Source organism: Otolemur garnettii, unplaced genomic scaffold (genome assembly GCF_000181295.1).
Source record: "Otolemur garnettii isolate 467f Iridium unplaced genomic scaffold, OtoGar3 scaffold00005, whole genome shotgun sequence".
In the NCBI taxonomy this organism is placed as follows: domain Eukaryota; kingdom Metazoa; phylum Chordata; class Mammalia; order Primates; family Galagidae; genus Otolemur; species Otolemur garnettii.
This window is the reverse complement of record NW_003852400.1, coordinates 6217355-6235055: the sequence shown is the minus strand read 5'-3', so window position 1 is coordinate 6235055 and position 17701 is coordinate 6217355. Positions and strand designations below refer to the sequence as shown.

The 17701-nt window shown below is 35.7% G+C and overlaps 1 protein-coding gene across 1 annotated transcript in view; it reads right to left on the bottom strand.

Annotated features, from left to right (window-relative positions):
• Window positions 1-17701, bottom strand: part of PTPN12 (protein tyrosine phosphatase, non-receptor type 12) — a 122896-nt gene that overhangs the window by 34160 nt on the left and 71035 nt on the right. The window contains exons 3-6 of the mRNA XM_023507436.1: window positions 15125-15201; window positions 12913-13008; window positions 10437-10475; window positions 2596-2667 (exon numbers count right to left, since the gene is read on the bottom strand). Coding sequence (XP_023363204.1) covers window positions 2596-2667; window positions 10437-10475; window positions 12913-13008; window positions 15125-15201 — 284 coding nt within the window. The remainder of the gene's footprint in view (window positions 1-2595; window positions 2668-10436; window positions 10476-12912; window positions 13009-15124; window positions 15202-17701) is intronic.

The following is a 17701-nucleotide window of genomic DNA, read 5'->3' as shown; positions in this document are numbered from 1 at the left end:
CATCATTGTTGTTTGGCGGCCTGGGCTGGATTCGAACCTGCCACCTTAGGTGTATGTGGCTGGCGCCCTAGCCACCTGAGTCACAGGTGCCGAGCCATTTGCCTAATAACTCATTAAACAAATTATTTTTTTCCTATAATAGCTAAAACTACAGATAGTTTAGGACTGTAATTATCAAGAGCAATAGTGTATTTGTTTTATTAATAAAAAGGATAGTCGCTATTATACCTGCTTTAGTTTTTAAAATGATAATTTATTTTGAACTTTTCAAATAACATTAAGAAGAAGGTATAAGTGTTTGCTTTTATCAAAAAGGGAGTATGAGTGACTTAACTTTTTCTGTAAAGGGCCAACTAGTTAAGTACCTTTGGCTTTCTGCATCATAATGTCTCTGTCTACTCACTTTGCTATTGTGACATACTGTTTTATTGTTGACTGTTAAAGATTTATCTTCACTTGAATTGTAGCTTTTGTTTGTTTGTTTGAGACAGAGTCTTATCCTGTTGCCTAGGCTAGAGCCATGGCATCAGTTTAGCTCATAGTAACCCCAAACTCCTGGGTTCAAGCAATCCTCCTGCCTCAGCCTCTCGAGTAGCTGCGACTACAGATACCGGCCACAATGCCTGGCCAATTTTTCTATTTTTAGTAAAGACAGGGTCTTGCTCTTGCTCAGACTGGTTTTAACCTCTTGCCCTCAAGTGAGCCTCCTGCCTCAGCCTTCTAGAGTGCGAGGATTACAGGAGTGAGCCATCATGCCCAGCCTGAACTGTGCATGTTTTCACTTGAATTGTGAGATTAATTTTATGTTATCTTATTGCATTTAAATTTATAAATGTTCAACACAAGAACACTGCACAGAACTAGGTTTCCTCAGCTGTCCAAAGGCCTAATATTGTAAAAATACTTTCTGGATTAGTGAAAGGGGGAGGTGTTCCCTCACCCAAGTAGACACTTTGGTATGTACTAGTTATTTATTACTCATTCCAAACCAAATAAAATGATGAATTAACAAAAATTTTTTATATTTAACCTACAAATAGTTAATTCTTATCAGCACTTTAGAGTGTTGACTGAATATTCAACCCAAAGAGAGTTATAGTTAACATTATAAAAATCCCATTGCATTTATAAAGTAGACAGAATAACACAGCTCTAAATCCTTTTCTTCACCAACCTAGAAAGCACTTAAATTTGAGTTTGCATAATAGGAATTCAGAAGTACAACCAAGTCATAAAATTATGGAGTTCTTCAATTCATTAATGACAAATAAAATTATAGAAATTATATTTCATTTAACCATGGAAAAGAAAGTCAAACACAAGCCAATTCTGAGACAGGGAATGTGACAGTCAAAATAATTTTTATTCCAACAGAGACAGTCTTGCTATATTGCTGAGCTAGTCTTGAACTCCTGGCTTAAGCATGCACCTGCCTTGGCCTCCCAAATAGCTGGCATTAGGCCCATGCCTCTGGCTTATATGTCAACTTGACTAAGCCACAGAATAACAAAATATTTGGTCAAACATTAAAAGGTGTTTTGGATGAGATTCATGTTTAAATTGGTAGACTCTGAGTAAAGCAGATTGTCTATCATAACACTGGTGTGCTTCTTCCAACCTCCTGAAGGCCTGAATAAAGGACCAGCCTTCCCTCAGCAAGACAGAATTCTCCAACCTTCATCGGATCCATCAGCTCTTTCCAGTTCTACAACAGACTGTTTTTGAATTAGAATTGAACTTCAGCTTTCCTGGTCTCCAGCCTACCCTGTATATTTTGGACTTGACAGCCTCCATAACTGCATAAGCCAATTCCTTGTATCTCTTCATACACACACACTCTCTCTCTCATCCCCTATTGGTTCTGCTTCTCTGGAGAACATTAATACAAACTAATTATTTAATTTTCATGTATATTTAATTATGGCCTTTTTAGTTGAATTAATATTATTTCTTCTGGGAGATTAAGTAAAATGATACCATGTGGCACATAAGAAAATTATTGGTCCTATTTTAAAGTTTGCTTACATTTTACTTCTTTTTTGTCCACCCCCTTGCTTTTTCTACTTTTTTCCTTCATTGTTTTTGTTTTTTAATATATCTTCTCAGATGTTTGCTAAGTTAGTTTTTGAGTTTGAATTTAATTCATTTCCAGAGTCTTAAATAGTATAGAATAGATTTTACATTTCATACCAAATTATCAGCTTTATATAAAGGATCAATCTTTGGCAGGATGGGAGGAGTTCTCAAACATACATAGATTTGAAAGGTTACCGTGATACACCATACTTCAGTCATCAATGGTCTTTTCCATTTATTAAATTTGCAATTAATATACCAATTTCTAAGTAGAGCATTCAAAGTATACTGTTAATCAAATTACTCGCATACATAAATGCTATGTCAATTGGTATGCAAAGGCTAAGCCAAAATTAACAAAATAAGATACAAGGAAATTATACATTTATGAAAAGTCATCCTAAAAGCTTCTAAATTCAAAAGCACTATAAAAACAATCATTATTTTAGATGTAGGATCACAAATAATATTTTAAATTGCCCACAAACTTTATAGATATTTATAAAAATAGGTACTTACACAAGAAATTTTAAATGGTGCAAATGTTATGGGGTCTTCTCCATACAAAGGCCAATAGCGCTCACATTTTTTCTGTTATTCCCCCCAAAAAGAAAAAAAAAATTAGCAAGTAATCCATGTGGTAGTTTTTCTTATACTGTTACAAATATTTTATGCCCGGGGTTCAGCTTGTCATTACTTCCATGAAACAGAAAAATTAACATCAGCCAGCAAGAAGCTGGGAGAGTTAAGACCTACCCAACTGTTATTAAAGGTAGGCTACTAAGTTCTCTCCAAAATTAGTCATGAAAAACTTACTAACATAAGGATATCAACTGTTCAACGTAAGGATACCAGTTTGCTTGGTCTACAAAGATCCTCCTTTAAAAAAGAAAAATTACCTAAAAAAATTTTGTCTGCCAAAGGAGGTCCATTTATGGTTGCCCGGCAAGTTTAACTGTTTATAATAACAATCTCTACAGAGAATTCAATGGATTAATTCTCATTAAGTGTAAAATCTGTGAGAAAGTAGAAAGACCATTCTTTCAGAAGAATGCTACAAATACAAATTTTACTGTTTTATTGTCCTTTAATTTCTTTACTTACAAAAACAAGAATAATCCTTACCTTACAGGGTTGTTACATTTAATAAGAATATATTTCAAATGTTCTATTGATGGTAAAACTCTATATAGTCATGATATATTATTTTAACTACCAAATTTTACTCAAGATTACAGAAAGTATAATCAAACAGTTTCCTTTCCTGCTTTCCCATTTTAAACAAATAAAGAAATAGTAAAGAGTTCAATTTTCTTTCTTTCTTTTTTTTTTTTTTTGAGACAGAGCCTCAAGCTATCACCCTGGTGAAGTGCTATGGCATCACAGCTCACAGCAACCACAGCAACCTCCAACTGCTGGTCTTAGGCAAGTCTCCTGCCTCCGCCTCCCAAGTAGCTGGGACTACAGGTGCCTGCCACAATGCCCGACTATTTTTTGGTTGCAGCCATCACTGTTGTTTGGCGGGCCCAGGCTGGATTCAAACCCGCCAGCTTAGGTGTATGTGGCTGGCGCCTTAGCCACTTGAGCCATAGGCGCCAAGCCAGAGTTCAATTTTCATTGGTTTCTAATACCAAGACCAAATATTTTAGAAAATTAGGTAAGTGAATGAAAAGCCTAATAACTTTGTAGAAGATACAGTGTTTCAGATGCTAAGAAATCATGCAATATTTGTTATCTAGATCCAATAAAATGAAAGATAAGTGACTGTCTAGTTTCAATAAACCTTTTAGCAGTAGGAAATATATCAGTTTATGAATTTCTAGCTAAATTCTAATATAGTAAGTTCCAAATATAGTAAGTAAAGTACCACTCACAGGGCAACAGGGTAGAATGTCAGGTTAGCTTAAATACTATGAATAAATACATTAAAGGCTCAAAACCATAGGTAATCCTCAAACATATTTTATCAAGAGAAGTTTATACAAAATGATACAATTAAATTATTGTTGAGGGCATTTAAATTTTTTTTGGTCTTCTACCTAGGAAAGTTTTAATATCTTGAAACAAACAGAAAACAAGTTATAAAAGAGTCATTCAGGTAAGAAGTGAAAGCTGTGTAAGTAAGATGTCTTTCATTCAGATGAACAGTAACTAAGGATGGATGCTGGTATTTATATCATCAGTATAAAACTAATAACAATATCAAAGACTATGCATAAAGTCTCATATATGCATAATCTCTAATACTGCAAGCTGGGTATAATTTGCATTCAGAGATGAAGAAACTGAAGCTAAAATGGAACTGTACTGCACCATGGTCAAAATGGTCATAAAAGGAAGGTTACCTAACTTCATTCTTTTTCGAGATGCCCAGGCTAGAGTGCCATGGTGTTAGTCCAGCTAATAACCTTAAAATCCTGAGTTCAAGTGATCCTCCTGCCTCAGCCTCCCAAGTAGCTGAGACTACAGGCACACAACACCTGGCTTATGTTTTTTTCTAATTTTAGTAGAGATGGGATCTCACTCATGCTCAGGCTCATCTTGAACTTCTGAGTTCAAGGAATCCTCTCACCTCTGCTTCTTAGAGTGCTAGGATTACAGGTTTGAGCCACTACGTTCAGCCTGATTTCATTATCTTTCCATTGAGTCACATTCAAAGTGAAGAACAAAGTCAAGTTCACCCCCAAATTTTCATAGGTTCTAACTCATTCACCATCTACTACTAAGACTGTACAAATCACAAAACTTTAGCTTTCTAAAATTTTGTATGCAATAAAAGTTAATTTTTCATCAAGTACTACTAGTGATGCACAGTATGAAATTACTAATAGAATGAAAAAAGAAAATTCTAAACCTTAACGGTAACTTTAAAAAAGCATTAGGAGTATGAAATTTTTTTTTTTTTTGGAGACAGAGCCTCAAGCTGTCCCCCTGGGTAGAGTGCCGTGGCATCACAGCTCACAGCAACCTCCAACTCCTGGGCTCAAGCGAGTCTCCTGCCTCCGCCTCCCAAGTAGCTGGGACCACAGGCGCCTGCCACAACGCCCGGCTATTTTTTGGTTGCAGCCGTCATTGTTGTGTGGCGGGTCCGGGCTGGGGATTCGAACCCGCCACCTTAGGTGTATGTGGCTGGCGCCTTAGCCGGTTGAGCTATAGGCACCGAGCCAGGAGTATGAAATTAAAATTTCCTTGAACAATGATTAGTTAATAGTACTAAAGTGCATATAGACAATACTTAAACAGATAGCTTGATTATTGATATTTCTCAGTTTTTATATTTTGTAGACTTAGATTTTTCTTACTCCCTTCACAGATCACCATAACAGTAGACATAATAATGAAAATGTATGAAATATTGTAAAAATTACCAAAATGTGACAGAGACTTTCTGAAGTGACTATATGCTGTTGGAAAAAATATACTAATAGAAGATTTTTCATTTTCTGTCCCACATTAGTTCATATTGGTAAAATGCGTTTGAGAATAATGAAATAAATGATTAAAATCAGTTTTCCAATATTACTGTAATATTTCACATAACTGAAAAAGAGATTACCTTGCTTTAGCAATAAATATATCTCTTACTGAAAAAATAAAACTTTTTATAACTTAAAAATAACTTCTAGTTATTTAACATTGACAAATCATGTTAGTATAAGAAAACCTCAAATAAAATTACTATGTAATTTAAATTTGATTTTTTTTAAATTTTAGGTTAATGTGAGGATACAACCAGGTCAAAATATTTGATTTTATTGGTTATGTCCCACACTCAAAAGGAATGCCAAACGTCCCCATACCGTGCCCATTCAGTGGGAGCACCTCACTCCCCTCTCCTGTCCTCCTCCCTCATTATCCTTCCCCCCTAACTTGAATTGAATTTTTCTCCTATGTGGGCATATATTAGGTTATCTACTGGTTTCATAATAGTACTAAATTGAATACATTAGATAATTGCTTTTCCATTCTTGTGATACTTTACTAAGAAGAATGTATTTTAACTCCATCCAGGATAATATTAAAGTAGTCACCATCTTTTTATGGCTGAATAGTATTCCACGGTATGCATATACCACAAATTGTTGATCCATTCCTGAGTTGATGGATTTTAGGTTGTTCCCACATCTTGGTCATTGTAAACTGAGCTGCAATAAACATTCTGGTGCAAATGTCCTTATGATAAATGATTCTTTTTTCTTCTGGGTATATGTCTAGTAGTGGGATTGCAGGGTCAAATGGAAAATCTAATTTGAGCTTTTAAATTTGATTTGTATGTCATGTGTACAAAAAGCTACACTTGCAGTTCTGTTTAAATACCTATTCTCTGTAAATATATTATTACTCACTAATATGAAGACTTAAGAATAGATGTTATAGGACATTACGATGGTTTTGAAACAAATTTCACTTGTACACAGCATAAAAATGCCAATGTTTAAAAAGACAGTACATGGTTTGGCGCCTTTGGCTCAAGTGGCTAAGGCACCAGCCACATACACCTAAGGTGGCGGATTCGAATCCAGCCCAGCCCTCCAAACAACAATGATGGCTGCAACCAAAAAAAACAGTTGTGGCGGGAGCCTGTAGTCCCAGCTACTTGGGAGGCTGAGGCAGAAGACTTGCTTGAGCCCAGGAGTTGGAGGTTGCTGTGAGCTGTGATGCCACAGCACTCTACCCATGGGGACAGCTTGAGGCTCTGTCTCAAAAAAAAAAAAAAAATAGTACAAACAAAAAAATACTGTGGTAGTTGCAAACAGATTAATCAAAAATTCAAACTACAATTAATGATAATTGGAATTAGATTACTAAGTAACAATATACACCTAGTCAATTCTTTTAAGTACAGACACACTCTGTTTCATTGCACTTTGTTTTACTGTGCTTCACAGATTAATTGCATTTTTTACAAATCATTGGTATGTGGCAACCTTGCATTACTAAGCAACTATATTAGTCCCATTTTTAGAATAGCATGTGATCACTTCAGGTCTCTGTGTCACATTTTGGTAATTCTCACAGTATTTTAAACTCATTATTGTTAAAGCTGTTATGGTGATCTGATCTTTGATGTTACTACTGTAATTGTTTTAGGATGCCACAAACTGCACCCATTTAAGGAGGCAAAGTTAATTGATTATTGTTGCATGCACTCTGACTGCTCTACCAACTAGCCATTCCACCATCTCTCTCCCCTCTCTTTCCTCTTGGGTCTCCACACAACAACACAGATATTAAGCTAATAAATAATTCTACAACGGCTTCCAAGTGGTACCAGGTAAAATTAAGAGTCACACCACTCAATACTTGAGGAGAGTTAGGGCCATCCTCTGGTTTAGACTTTGGCTTAAGGAACTGTTATATCCAGTTTGATCTTCTGTCCAGAACCACTGTGTCCTTAAACTCACAGTTTAAGTCAAAAGATTAAGCTTAGTGAGAAAGGCACATTGAAAGCTGAGAGAGACTGGTATGTAGCCAGTTAATAAAACTGTAAATGCAAAGGAAAAATTCTTTTTGTCAGACAGAGTCTTACTCTGTGCTCTAGATAGAGTGCCAATGCATCATAGCTCCCAACAGCCTCAAAGTCTTAGGCTCAAGTGATCCCTGTGGCTCAGCCTCTCAAGAAGCTGGGACTGCAGGTGCCTGACACAACAGCTCTTTATCTTTTTTTTTTCTTTCCATTTTTAGTAGAGATGGGGTCTTACTCTTGCTTAGGCTGGTCTCAAACTCCTGAGCTCAGGTGATCTACCTGCCTTGGCCTCCCAGAGTGCTAGGATTATAAGCAAAAGCCACTCCATTCAGCCATAAAGGGCACATTTTTGAAGGAAATTGAATGTTAACTCACTCCAGTGAGGATATGAATAATAAGAAAAGTGAAATAGCCCTATTGATGATGAGAAAGTTAAAGTGGTTCTGGACAGAAGATCAAACTGGATATAACAGTTCCTTAAGCCAAAGTCTAAACCAGAGGATGGCCCTAACTCTCTTCAATTCTATGAAGGCTGAGGAGAAGTTTGTAAAAAATACATTCTAACTCTCATGGATGACTTTGAAGTGGTCAAGACTTCAATGAAGGAAGGCAATGAATGAGCAGAGAAAAATTTGCAGCTAGCAGAGGTTGGTTCACGTGGTTTAAGGAAAGAAGCTGTCTTTATAACCTGGAAGTGTAAGCAAGGCAAAGCAGGAAGTGCTGATATAGAAGCTCCAAGAAGTTATCCAGAAGATCTGCTAACACTGTTAATGAAATCAGCTACATTAAACAACGGATTTTCAATATAGACAAAACAGCTTTATATTGGGGAAAAAAATGGCATCTAGGACTTACATAAATACAGAAATGAAGTCAATGTCTAGCTTCAAGGGACAGGCTGACTTTAGGTGTTAATGTAGTTGGCTACTTTACATCCAACGCTCATTTACCATTCCAAAAATCATAGAACTCATGAGAATCATACCAAATATACTCTATCTGTGATCTATAAATGGAACAACAAAGTCTAGATGACATCACATCTGTTTACAGCATGATTTATAGAATATTTTATACCCAATGTTGAAACCTACTGCTCAGAAAGAGATTCTTTTCAAATTACTACTTATTGATAAGCCCTTGGTCAGTTACCCAAAAGCTCTGACGGAGATGTCCAAGGAGACTAATGTTGTTTTCATGCCTGCTAACAAATATCCCCAATTCTGTAGCCCATGGGACAAACAGTAAATAATTTTGACATTCAAGTCTTGCTATTTAAGAAATAGATTTTGTAAGGCTACAGCTGCCATATGTAGTGTTTACTTTAATAGATTGGGGCAAGATGCATTGAACACCTTTAATGAAAGTATTTACTGTTCTATAATAGATGCAATTAAAAATATTTATGATTCACGGGGAGGAGGTCAAAATGTCAACATTAAAAGGAGTTTGGAAAAAGTTCATTCTAACCCTCATGGATGACTTTGAAGAGTTCAAGACTTCAGTGGAGGAAGTAACTGCAGATGTGGTAGAAACAGCAAGAGAATTTGAATTAGAAGTAAAGCCCGAAAATGTGACTAAATTGCTGCACTTCTCATGACAAAACCTTAATGGATAAGGAACTACTTCTTATGGATGAGCAAATCAAGTGGTTTCTTGAGATGGAATAGCCTCTCAGTGAAGATGCTGTGAACATTGTTGAAATTACAACAAAGGATTTAGAATATTACATAAACTTAAGTTTATGAAACAGTGACAGGGCTTGAGGGGATTGACTCCAACTCTAACATAAGTTCTATTACTGGTAGGCGGCACCCGTAGCTCAAAGGAGTAGGGCACCGGCCCCATATGCTGGAGGTGGCAGGTTCAAACCCAGCCCTGGCCCAAAACTGCAAAAAAAAAAAAAAAAGTTCTACTATAGGTAAAATTATATCAAATAGCATCACATGGTACAGAGAATCTTTCATGAAAGAGTCCATTGATGAAACAAAGTTCATTGTTGGTCTCTTTTAATAAATTGCCACAGCTACTCAAACCATCAGCAACCAACACCCTGATCAGTGAGCAGCCATCAATGTTGAAGCAGGATCCTCTGCCAGTGAAAAGATTGACTCATGGGAGGCTCAGATGACTATTTTTGATGACTGTTAAAACTTGCTGTTGCAATGAAGTATTTTTAAATTAAGCCACACATTTTAGGCACAATGAAAGCTATAGAACACTTACTAGATTATAGTATAAACATTATTAGTAAGTTTTATATGCACTGGGAAACAAAACAAATTGTATGACTTGTTTTATTGTAGTAATTGCTTTATTTCAATATTTGCCTTATTGGCTCGGCGCCTCTGGCTCAAGCGGCTAAGGCGCCAGCCACATACACCTAAGGTGGCGGGTTGAATCCCCAGCCCGGGCCCGCCAAGCAACAATGATGGCTGCAACCAAAAAATGGCCAGGCGTTGTGGCAGGCGCCTGTAGTCCCAGCTACTTGGGAGGCTGAGGCAGGAGGCTCGCTTGAGCCCAGGAGTTGGAGGTTGTTGTGAGCGTGATGCCATGGCACTCTACCCAGGGGGATAGCTTGAGGCTCCGTCTCAAAAAAAAAAAAAAAAAAATTCGCCTTATTGTGGTGGTCAGGAACTGAACATGCAGTATCTCTGAGGTATACCTATATATCATAAAGTATTCTTACAAAATGTCGAAACAAATAAATAAAAAAACCTTTACACACTTTTGAATATTTTGAGTATTTTGTTCCTTGTATCAAATAAAAACAACAGCAAACCCCCAAAATAAAAGTATCTAACTATCTAGGCTCAGATAATAATAATAATAATAAAAGACCAGGAATATTTCTTCCTAGAAATGTAGTAGTAAGAGGAACAGGTATACATACCCTTCCCATCTCAAATTCTCGACAAGCCATTACAATGATCTAAAAGGAAGCAGCGGTGGGGAGTGGGATGACAATACATTCGTTAAATACAATTTTACTTCTTAATAAAATACAAATTTCAAGAATTACTGTTTAACATGAGCAGAAGTATACTCTGTCTAAAAAAGTAGTTTTAATATTAAAGGTATAAGTTAAAGAAATTATCAGAATCACACCTTCCAAACAAGGGCTGACTGGATAGCAATAAATTAAATTGTTCCAGTTAACGTGATTTATTTGGTTTGAGTTAAATTATGTCAGTCTTACAGATTTATGTTTGAAATTACATTAACATATCACTTTTAGGATAGTTCTCTAATTATACAAGCACTACTAACTAAAATACATTTAATAGATTTTCTTAAAGGATGAATGTACTTTGTAGAGGATTGAGAATCATCTTTACAGTAGTAACATGTAGAGAATTATACTTCAGGCTTATTATAACAGCTATCAATCTCATGACTCATCTGAGGAATTGTTGAGAATAAGACATTCTCCTGGCAATCCTGGAAATCTCTTATCACTTGAAGGCAAGCTGCCAAGTAACTGCTATTATGTATCTTCTCAATAAAAACACTTTGCGAGAAGTGCTTGGGTCTATCCTGTACCTATGGTTAGCCTCACCTCTTGCAGCTTGTACTGTCAATCCGTGTCTCCTGTGATCATTTACGTGCTCGCAACAGTACTTAATTCAAAAACATCTTTATGGCCAGGCACTGTGGCTCACACCTGTAATCCCAGCACTCTGGAAGGCCCAGGCATGTGGACTTCTTATGCTCAGGTGTTTGAAACCAGCCTGAGAAGAGTGAGACCCCATCTCTGAAAAACAGCTAGGGTGCCTGTAGGGTCCCTACTATTAGGGAAGGCCTGAGCTCAGAAGTTTGAGGTTGCTGTGAGTTTTGATGATGCCATGGGACCCTAACAAAGGGTGACAAAGTGAGATTCTCTTTCAAAAAATAAAGGTTATTAAATCTGCTTCCCCTTTCAACATTTTACAAGGCAAGTTTTTTTTTTTTTTAGACAGAGACTCACTTAGTTGCCCTGGAAGAGTGTTGTAGAGTCATCATAACTCACAGCAACTTCAATGTTGCTCTTTCCTCAGTCTCCCAAGTAGCTGGGACTATAGGTGCCCACCACAATAACGGGCTAGTTTTTCTAGTTTTAGTAGAGACAGGGTTGCTCTTGGTCAGGCTGGTTTCAAACTCCTGAGCTCAGGCGATCCATCCATCTTGGCCTCCTAGAGTGCTGGGATTATAGGCGTGAGCCACCACACTTAGCCTACAAGGCAAACTTATAAACATACAGTAATGTTGAAAGATTTTTATAGTAAATACTGTACAGCTATCATCTATATTTTACCATTAACACTTCACTATGATTTTTATATCACACAACCAGCTCACTATCAATTTTATGCATTGCAAAGTAAATTAAGGACATCAGTATACTTTCCTCTAAATGCTACAGCATGCATATCATTATCTAGAACTCATTAATTTTCAAACTGTATTTATATTGTTTACAATATAAAAATTTTACATATTGAAGTAAACTTCACATATAATGAAAAGTAACATACAAATCTTAAGTGAACATTCTCCCTAAGTTTTGACAAATGCATACCTCTGTACAACACAAACTCCTATCAAGATACTAGATGGTTCCATCATCCAGAAAGTTTCTTCATGTTCTTTCCCAGTCAATCTCGAAGGACATATAGTTTTACTTTTTCTTTTTTGTACATCTATTTTTAAACTGAAATAACGGCAAACACTAAGAACTGGAATTTCTCCTCATTTTACTAAGCTTTCAAAGACTAACACAGGATGCCAGTGTTTCAGGATCATTATAATTCCATAAAAAAGCCTATTATAAACAAATGCTTGCTTTTCCAAGGTGATACACAGTAGTACAGGGCAGCTCTGTGCAGTATATCAACTCACTTTTTTCTGAGGTAAATGTCACTCTTGTCACCCTGCTAGAGTGTAGTGGCATCATCGTACGTAGCTGATAGCAACCTCTAACTCCTAGGCTCAAGCAATCCTCCTGCCTCAGCCTCTCGAGTAGCTGGGACTATAGGTGTGTAACACTAGGCCCAGCTAATTTTTTTTATCTGTTGTAAAGACAAGGTCTCTTGATACCCAGATTGGTCTCAAAGCCTTGACCTGAGCCATTCTCGTGAGTTAGCCTTTAAAAGTACTGGGATTATAGGCTTGAAACAGGCCTAGTCCTATCACATATTTTTAAATGCTTAGACTAGTTTGTGAGAACTTAATGATACCCTAAAAATCACTTTCTGTCTTTTTAGTGAACACCAACTATAATTAAACATATCAGATGGCTAAAATATCCTCTCATTCTTTATTCAATAAAACATCATTATATCATTACATATATACTTCTCAAAATATATTACAAAAAGTAAATTACTTACTACAACATTGTACTCCCATATCATCCTCCAAAAATCTATTACGGTATTTGCTAAGGGTCCTTGGGTTGCCACATATGCTTTTGGCCCATAGACACCCTAAAAATGGTTAAAAACAACTTTTATATTTCTTGTTTTATTACCAAAAATATTACCTAAATTTGAAGGTTTCAAATTTTATCAACAATACTGTTGTTTCCACTTAAAGCATTTCTAAATAATGTTTCATAGTACACAAAGCCATGGCAAAATGTATTCAGTTCACTTCTTTTGGTAACTATCTTCTTTTTTGGTAACTATTACTACTTTCTGTAGCAGAAATATAAAAACATACTGTGATTCTAAAATCAATACTAAAACTAGTTAATAGTTCTTTCTTAGTCATCCATAGATATCTTCAATTATCTATTCAACTTAAAAGTTTATTAATATGTACTATGTAGGTTTTATATAATAACCAGAAAATATAGCAAACAGGATAAGTGAGTAAAATACAAAAACTACCACATAACTGAGTCATACAATGAATCACTACCATTAAGAACAATTAAAAACAATATGAACATAAACATCTAAAACAGCAAACCATTTATTTATTGGTTTTTGTTTAATCTATTAATTTTGTTTTTTATCACAATTATAAAATTGATTTTGTGGAAAGAGAAATTTTTATTTAAAACCATGACTGTTCAGTATTGGCATAGATATCATTAATTTGACCATATAAACTCTATTTGACCACTTAATATTTGTCAACAAAATATAATATTAAAGTATGTATAAATAACACATAAATGACTGAAAATTATACTGTCATATAACTAGTAAGATTCAGAAACCAAGAAATGACTGATGGAACAAATTAAAGCCTTGTATTTAAACTTAATCATGTGGCAGTTTGCATCTCTCTCTATTGATAATTATGTAAAAACTTGACTGCTCTTTTTTTTTTTTCCCCCAGTTTTTGGCCAGGGCCAAGTTTGAACCCATCACCTCCAGCATATGGGGCTGGTACCCTACTCCTTTGAGCCACAGGCACTGCCCAGAACTTGAGTGCTTTTGATCAAAGGCATCTAAACAAAGGTTATTAAAAAAAAAAAAAAAGACTATTTAATCTTATATTTGGGTCACCACTTGAAAGTGACGATGGCCAAAAGTTTTATATTTATGTTCCATAATTTTTATTTATTTATTTAGAGACAGGGTCTCACTTTGTCACCCTTCGTAGAGTGCTGTGGTGTCACAATTCACAGCAACCTTATGCAATCTTCTTGTCTCAGCCTCCCGAGTAGCTAGGACTATAGGAGCCTACCACAATGCCTGGCTTTTTTTTTTTTTTTTTTGCAGTTTTTTGGCCAGGGCTAGGTTTGAACCCAGCACCTCCAGTATATGGGGCCAGTGCCCTACTCCTTTGAGCCATAGGTGCTGCCCAGAAATTAGACCTTTTTATTTATTTTTGGCTGGGGCTGGGTTTGAACCCGCCACCTCCAGCATATGAGGCTGGTGCCCTACCCTTCTGAGCCACAGGCGCCGCCCATGCCTGGCTATTTTTTAGAGATGGTGGGGTGTCACTCTTGCTCAGTCTGGTCTCAAACTCCTGGGCTCAAGTAATCCACCTGTCTTGGCCTTCCAGAGTGCTAGTATCATGGGAGTGAGCCACCATGCCCAGCCCATGTTCTAAAATTTTAAATCTGCATTATCCTATTAATTTATCCTAAGAAATTATTCAAAAGAACAAAAGGTGTTCATAGTGATATTATCAGACCCAATAACTAGTTAACAAAGCTATCTGGACAAGTTAGTTAACAAGAAAAACTGGAAATTACCTATATAGTTTCAACAACAGACGATGACCATGTACTTTTGTATAGATAAAATCAGAGGAGTTCCTCATTAGTACAGTGGTGAATAAAACAAACAAAAGAAAATCAGGAGTAAACTGAGAAGATGATTTAGGAATAGGTAATGTATTTGTAAGCTTTCAATGTAAAGGAGGAAACAAAACAAATGTTATTGCTGCTACCGTAAAATAAGGCAAAACTGTTATGGATAAGGAGGTTAAAAGGAAAGCACATAAAATGTGCCAAGATAGTGATTTTATTTTTATTTCTTTTGCTGTTGGTACCATGTTTGGGCAATTTCAAAAGTCTTAAAAACTGGTATGCAGGAAGACAATAGATATGGCAGAGAAATATCATTTAATATTAATACATACCTTAATAAAATTTGCATTGATATAGTCTGAATCTTGAGAAGGAGTCTTTAAAGTCAACTTAACTCTGCTGTGGTCAACTACAAGGAAAAAAAAAGACATTCCATAAATTATGTCCTTTTTGCAAACAGGTATTTCCTAATGAAGCATAAGTAAAGTTATATAGATAATTAAAAGCATTTACTTTTAAAAAGGGTAATTTCTAACATTATACTGATAAGAAATAAAATAAATCTTAAAAAAAAAGCCAGTGATATAGCAGTGCATTAATTTTACAATCATAATCATCTCTGGAATTCTTTTAAAAAATACAAATTCCATGGAATCACCCCAGGTTTACTATAGCAGACTCTTGGGTTTAAGTCTCTGGTTTTTAACAAGCATACCAGGTGACTGAAACAATGTACTGCCTGACAATTAAATTCATGAACTCATCCTAGAAAAAGTGCTACATACCTCATTGGTGAATATCACTACAGTCACCTTTGAAGTATCGCTTTTGCGAACCTATGCACTGATGGCCAGTGCCTAATCCACACTTCTAAGCCATTTTGGAACTCCTTTTGTAGAATGACCATCAGAGCAGTTATAGTCTGAGGTCTAATAATTAAGTTTGCAAGCTTGGCATCATGTATCTATTTTGGCAGTACTATAAAAATAACTTAGTAAGGTTTCATAAACTTGGTGTCTTAATGTCTCACAGCTGTGTTCATGTAAGCATGTGGCAGCATCTTGCTGAGTAGCATTCATTATTGTGTGTCTATGTGTGTCATACAATGACAACTCTGATAGTCATTCCAGAAAGAGAGTTCCAAAATTGCTTTGAAGAGTGGAGTAAGTGCTGGCATCGGTGCATGGCTTAGCTTCCCACAGGGAGTACTTTGAAGGTGAACAGAGTGATAATCAGCATTGAGGAATGTAGCACTGTTTCTAAGATGGGTACATGAACTTAATTGTTAGACCTCACAAATACTAAACACTGACTGATTCTCATGCTCATTAGGAAATCTACTTTCATATTTTACATGAAATTATAAAAATTAATTACAAGTTAATGAATTGAGATTACATAAAAAGTGCTCAATACTGTACTTGACCAATAATATTTATTAATAGGTAATATCATTTAGAAGAAAACAAATTTAAAAGTCCAAAAATATACTTATTTTATGAAGCATATTTTATAAAATAAAAGTAAATATATATATATAATTAAAAAAAAAGAAGAACTTAAAAGGTCTAAGATGAAAATTCCCTTGCCCTTTAATTCCAGGGCTCTGTCCTTCCCAACAAAACACTATTTAGAAAACATAATTTTTATGTAAATACCGATATACTTTGAAAAGTTACACAAATACACTCATCTTATATACACATGGTGTTCTATACCCTGTTACTTTTCAGTTAATGATATATTTTGGAATTCTTCCCAGGGCACACACCTCTCTATCTTACTTTTTAAACAGGAAATCTCACTATATAGTTTGTGTTTTTTTTAGAGACAGAGTCTCACTTTGTAGCCCTTGGTAGAGTGCTGCAGCGTCATAGCTCCTAGCAACCTTCAGCTCTTGGGCTTGGGCTACTCTCTTGCCTCAGCCTCCTGAGTAGCTGGGATTACAGGTGCACCCACCACAATGCCCACCTATTTTTTGTTGTTGTTGTTGTTTGGCCAGGGCAGGGTTCGAACCTGCCACCCTTGGTATATGTGGCTGGTGCCCTACCCACTGAGCCACAGGCGCTGCCTATATAGATGTTTTATTACAGTAGTTATACCACTGATGAGCCATTTTTTTAATGTTAAAATATTACTACAATGAACATTGCTGTACATATATCTGTTATTAGCATTGTTGACAGGTAAATTCCTAATAAAGTAATTGCTACTTGCCTTCTAAAAGGTAAGTAACAATTTATACAATGTGTTATTAGTAAGAATCACTAAACTAGGTACTACCAAAAAGTAAAAATATCTTATTTTAATTTGCACTTCTTTAATTATGCAAGTGGTATTTTAATGTATTTACTGGTTATACACATTTCTTTTTCCATAAACTACTTGTTTATAGCCTTTGTCCAGTTTTCCATGTATAATATATTGATTCTTACTAATTTCAATGATAATATCTCTGCAAAAACAGAAAGCCAGCCCTCAGTCATAAGTAATGCAAGTAGTTTTTCCAGTTTCTGTTGATGTTTGAAACTTAGTTAAAAATTTTATATCTGTTGAAAAATTACAAAAATAATGTAGAGAATTCCCATATACCTCTCACTGAGCTTCCTCTAATATTAACACTTTACATAACCATAAGACAATTATCAAAGCCAAAAATTTAACAGGTATAAAACTATTAATTAAACAGACTATACAAATTTTACCAAGTTTTTCTAATATATTTTTTCTCTTTCCAGTATCCCATATTATATTCAATTATTCTTTCTTTTTTTTTTCTTTCTTTTTTTTTTTTTATTGAATGGTAACCGTGGGCTCGGCGCCTGTGGCTCAAGTGGCTAAGGTGCCAGCCACATACACCTAAGGTGGCAGGTTCGAATCCCCAGCCCGGGCCCGCCAAACAACAATGA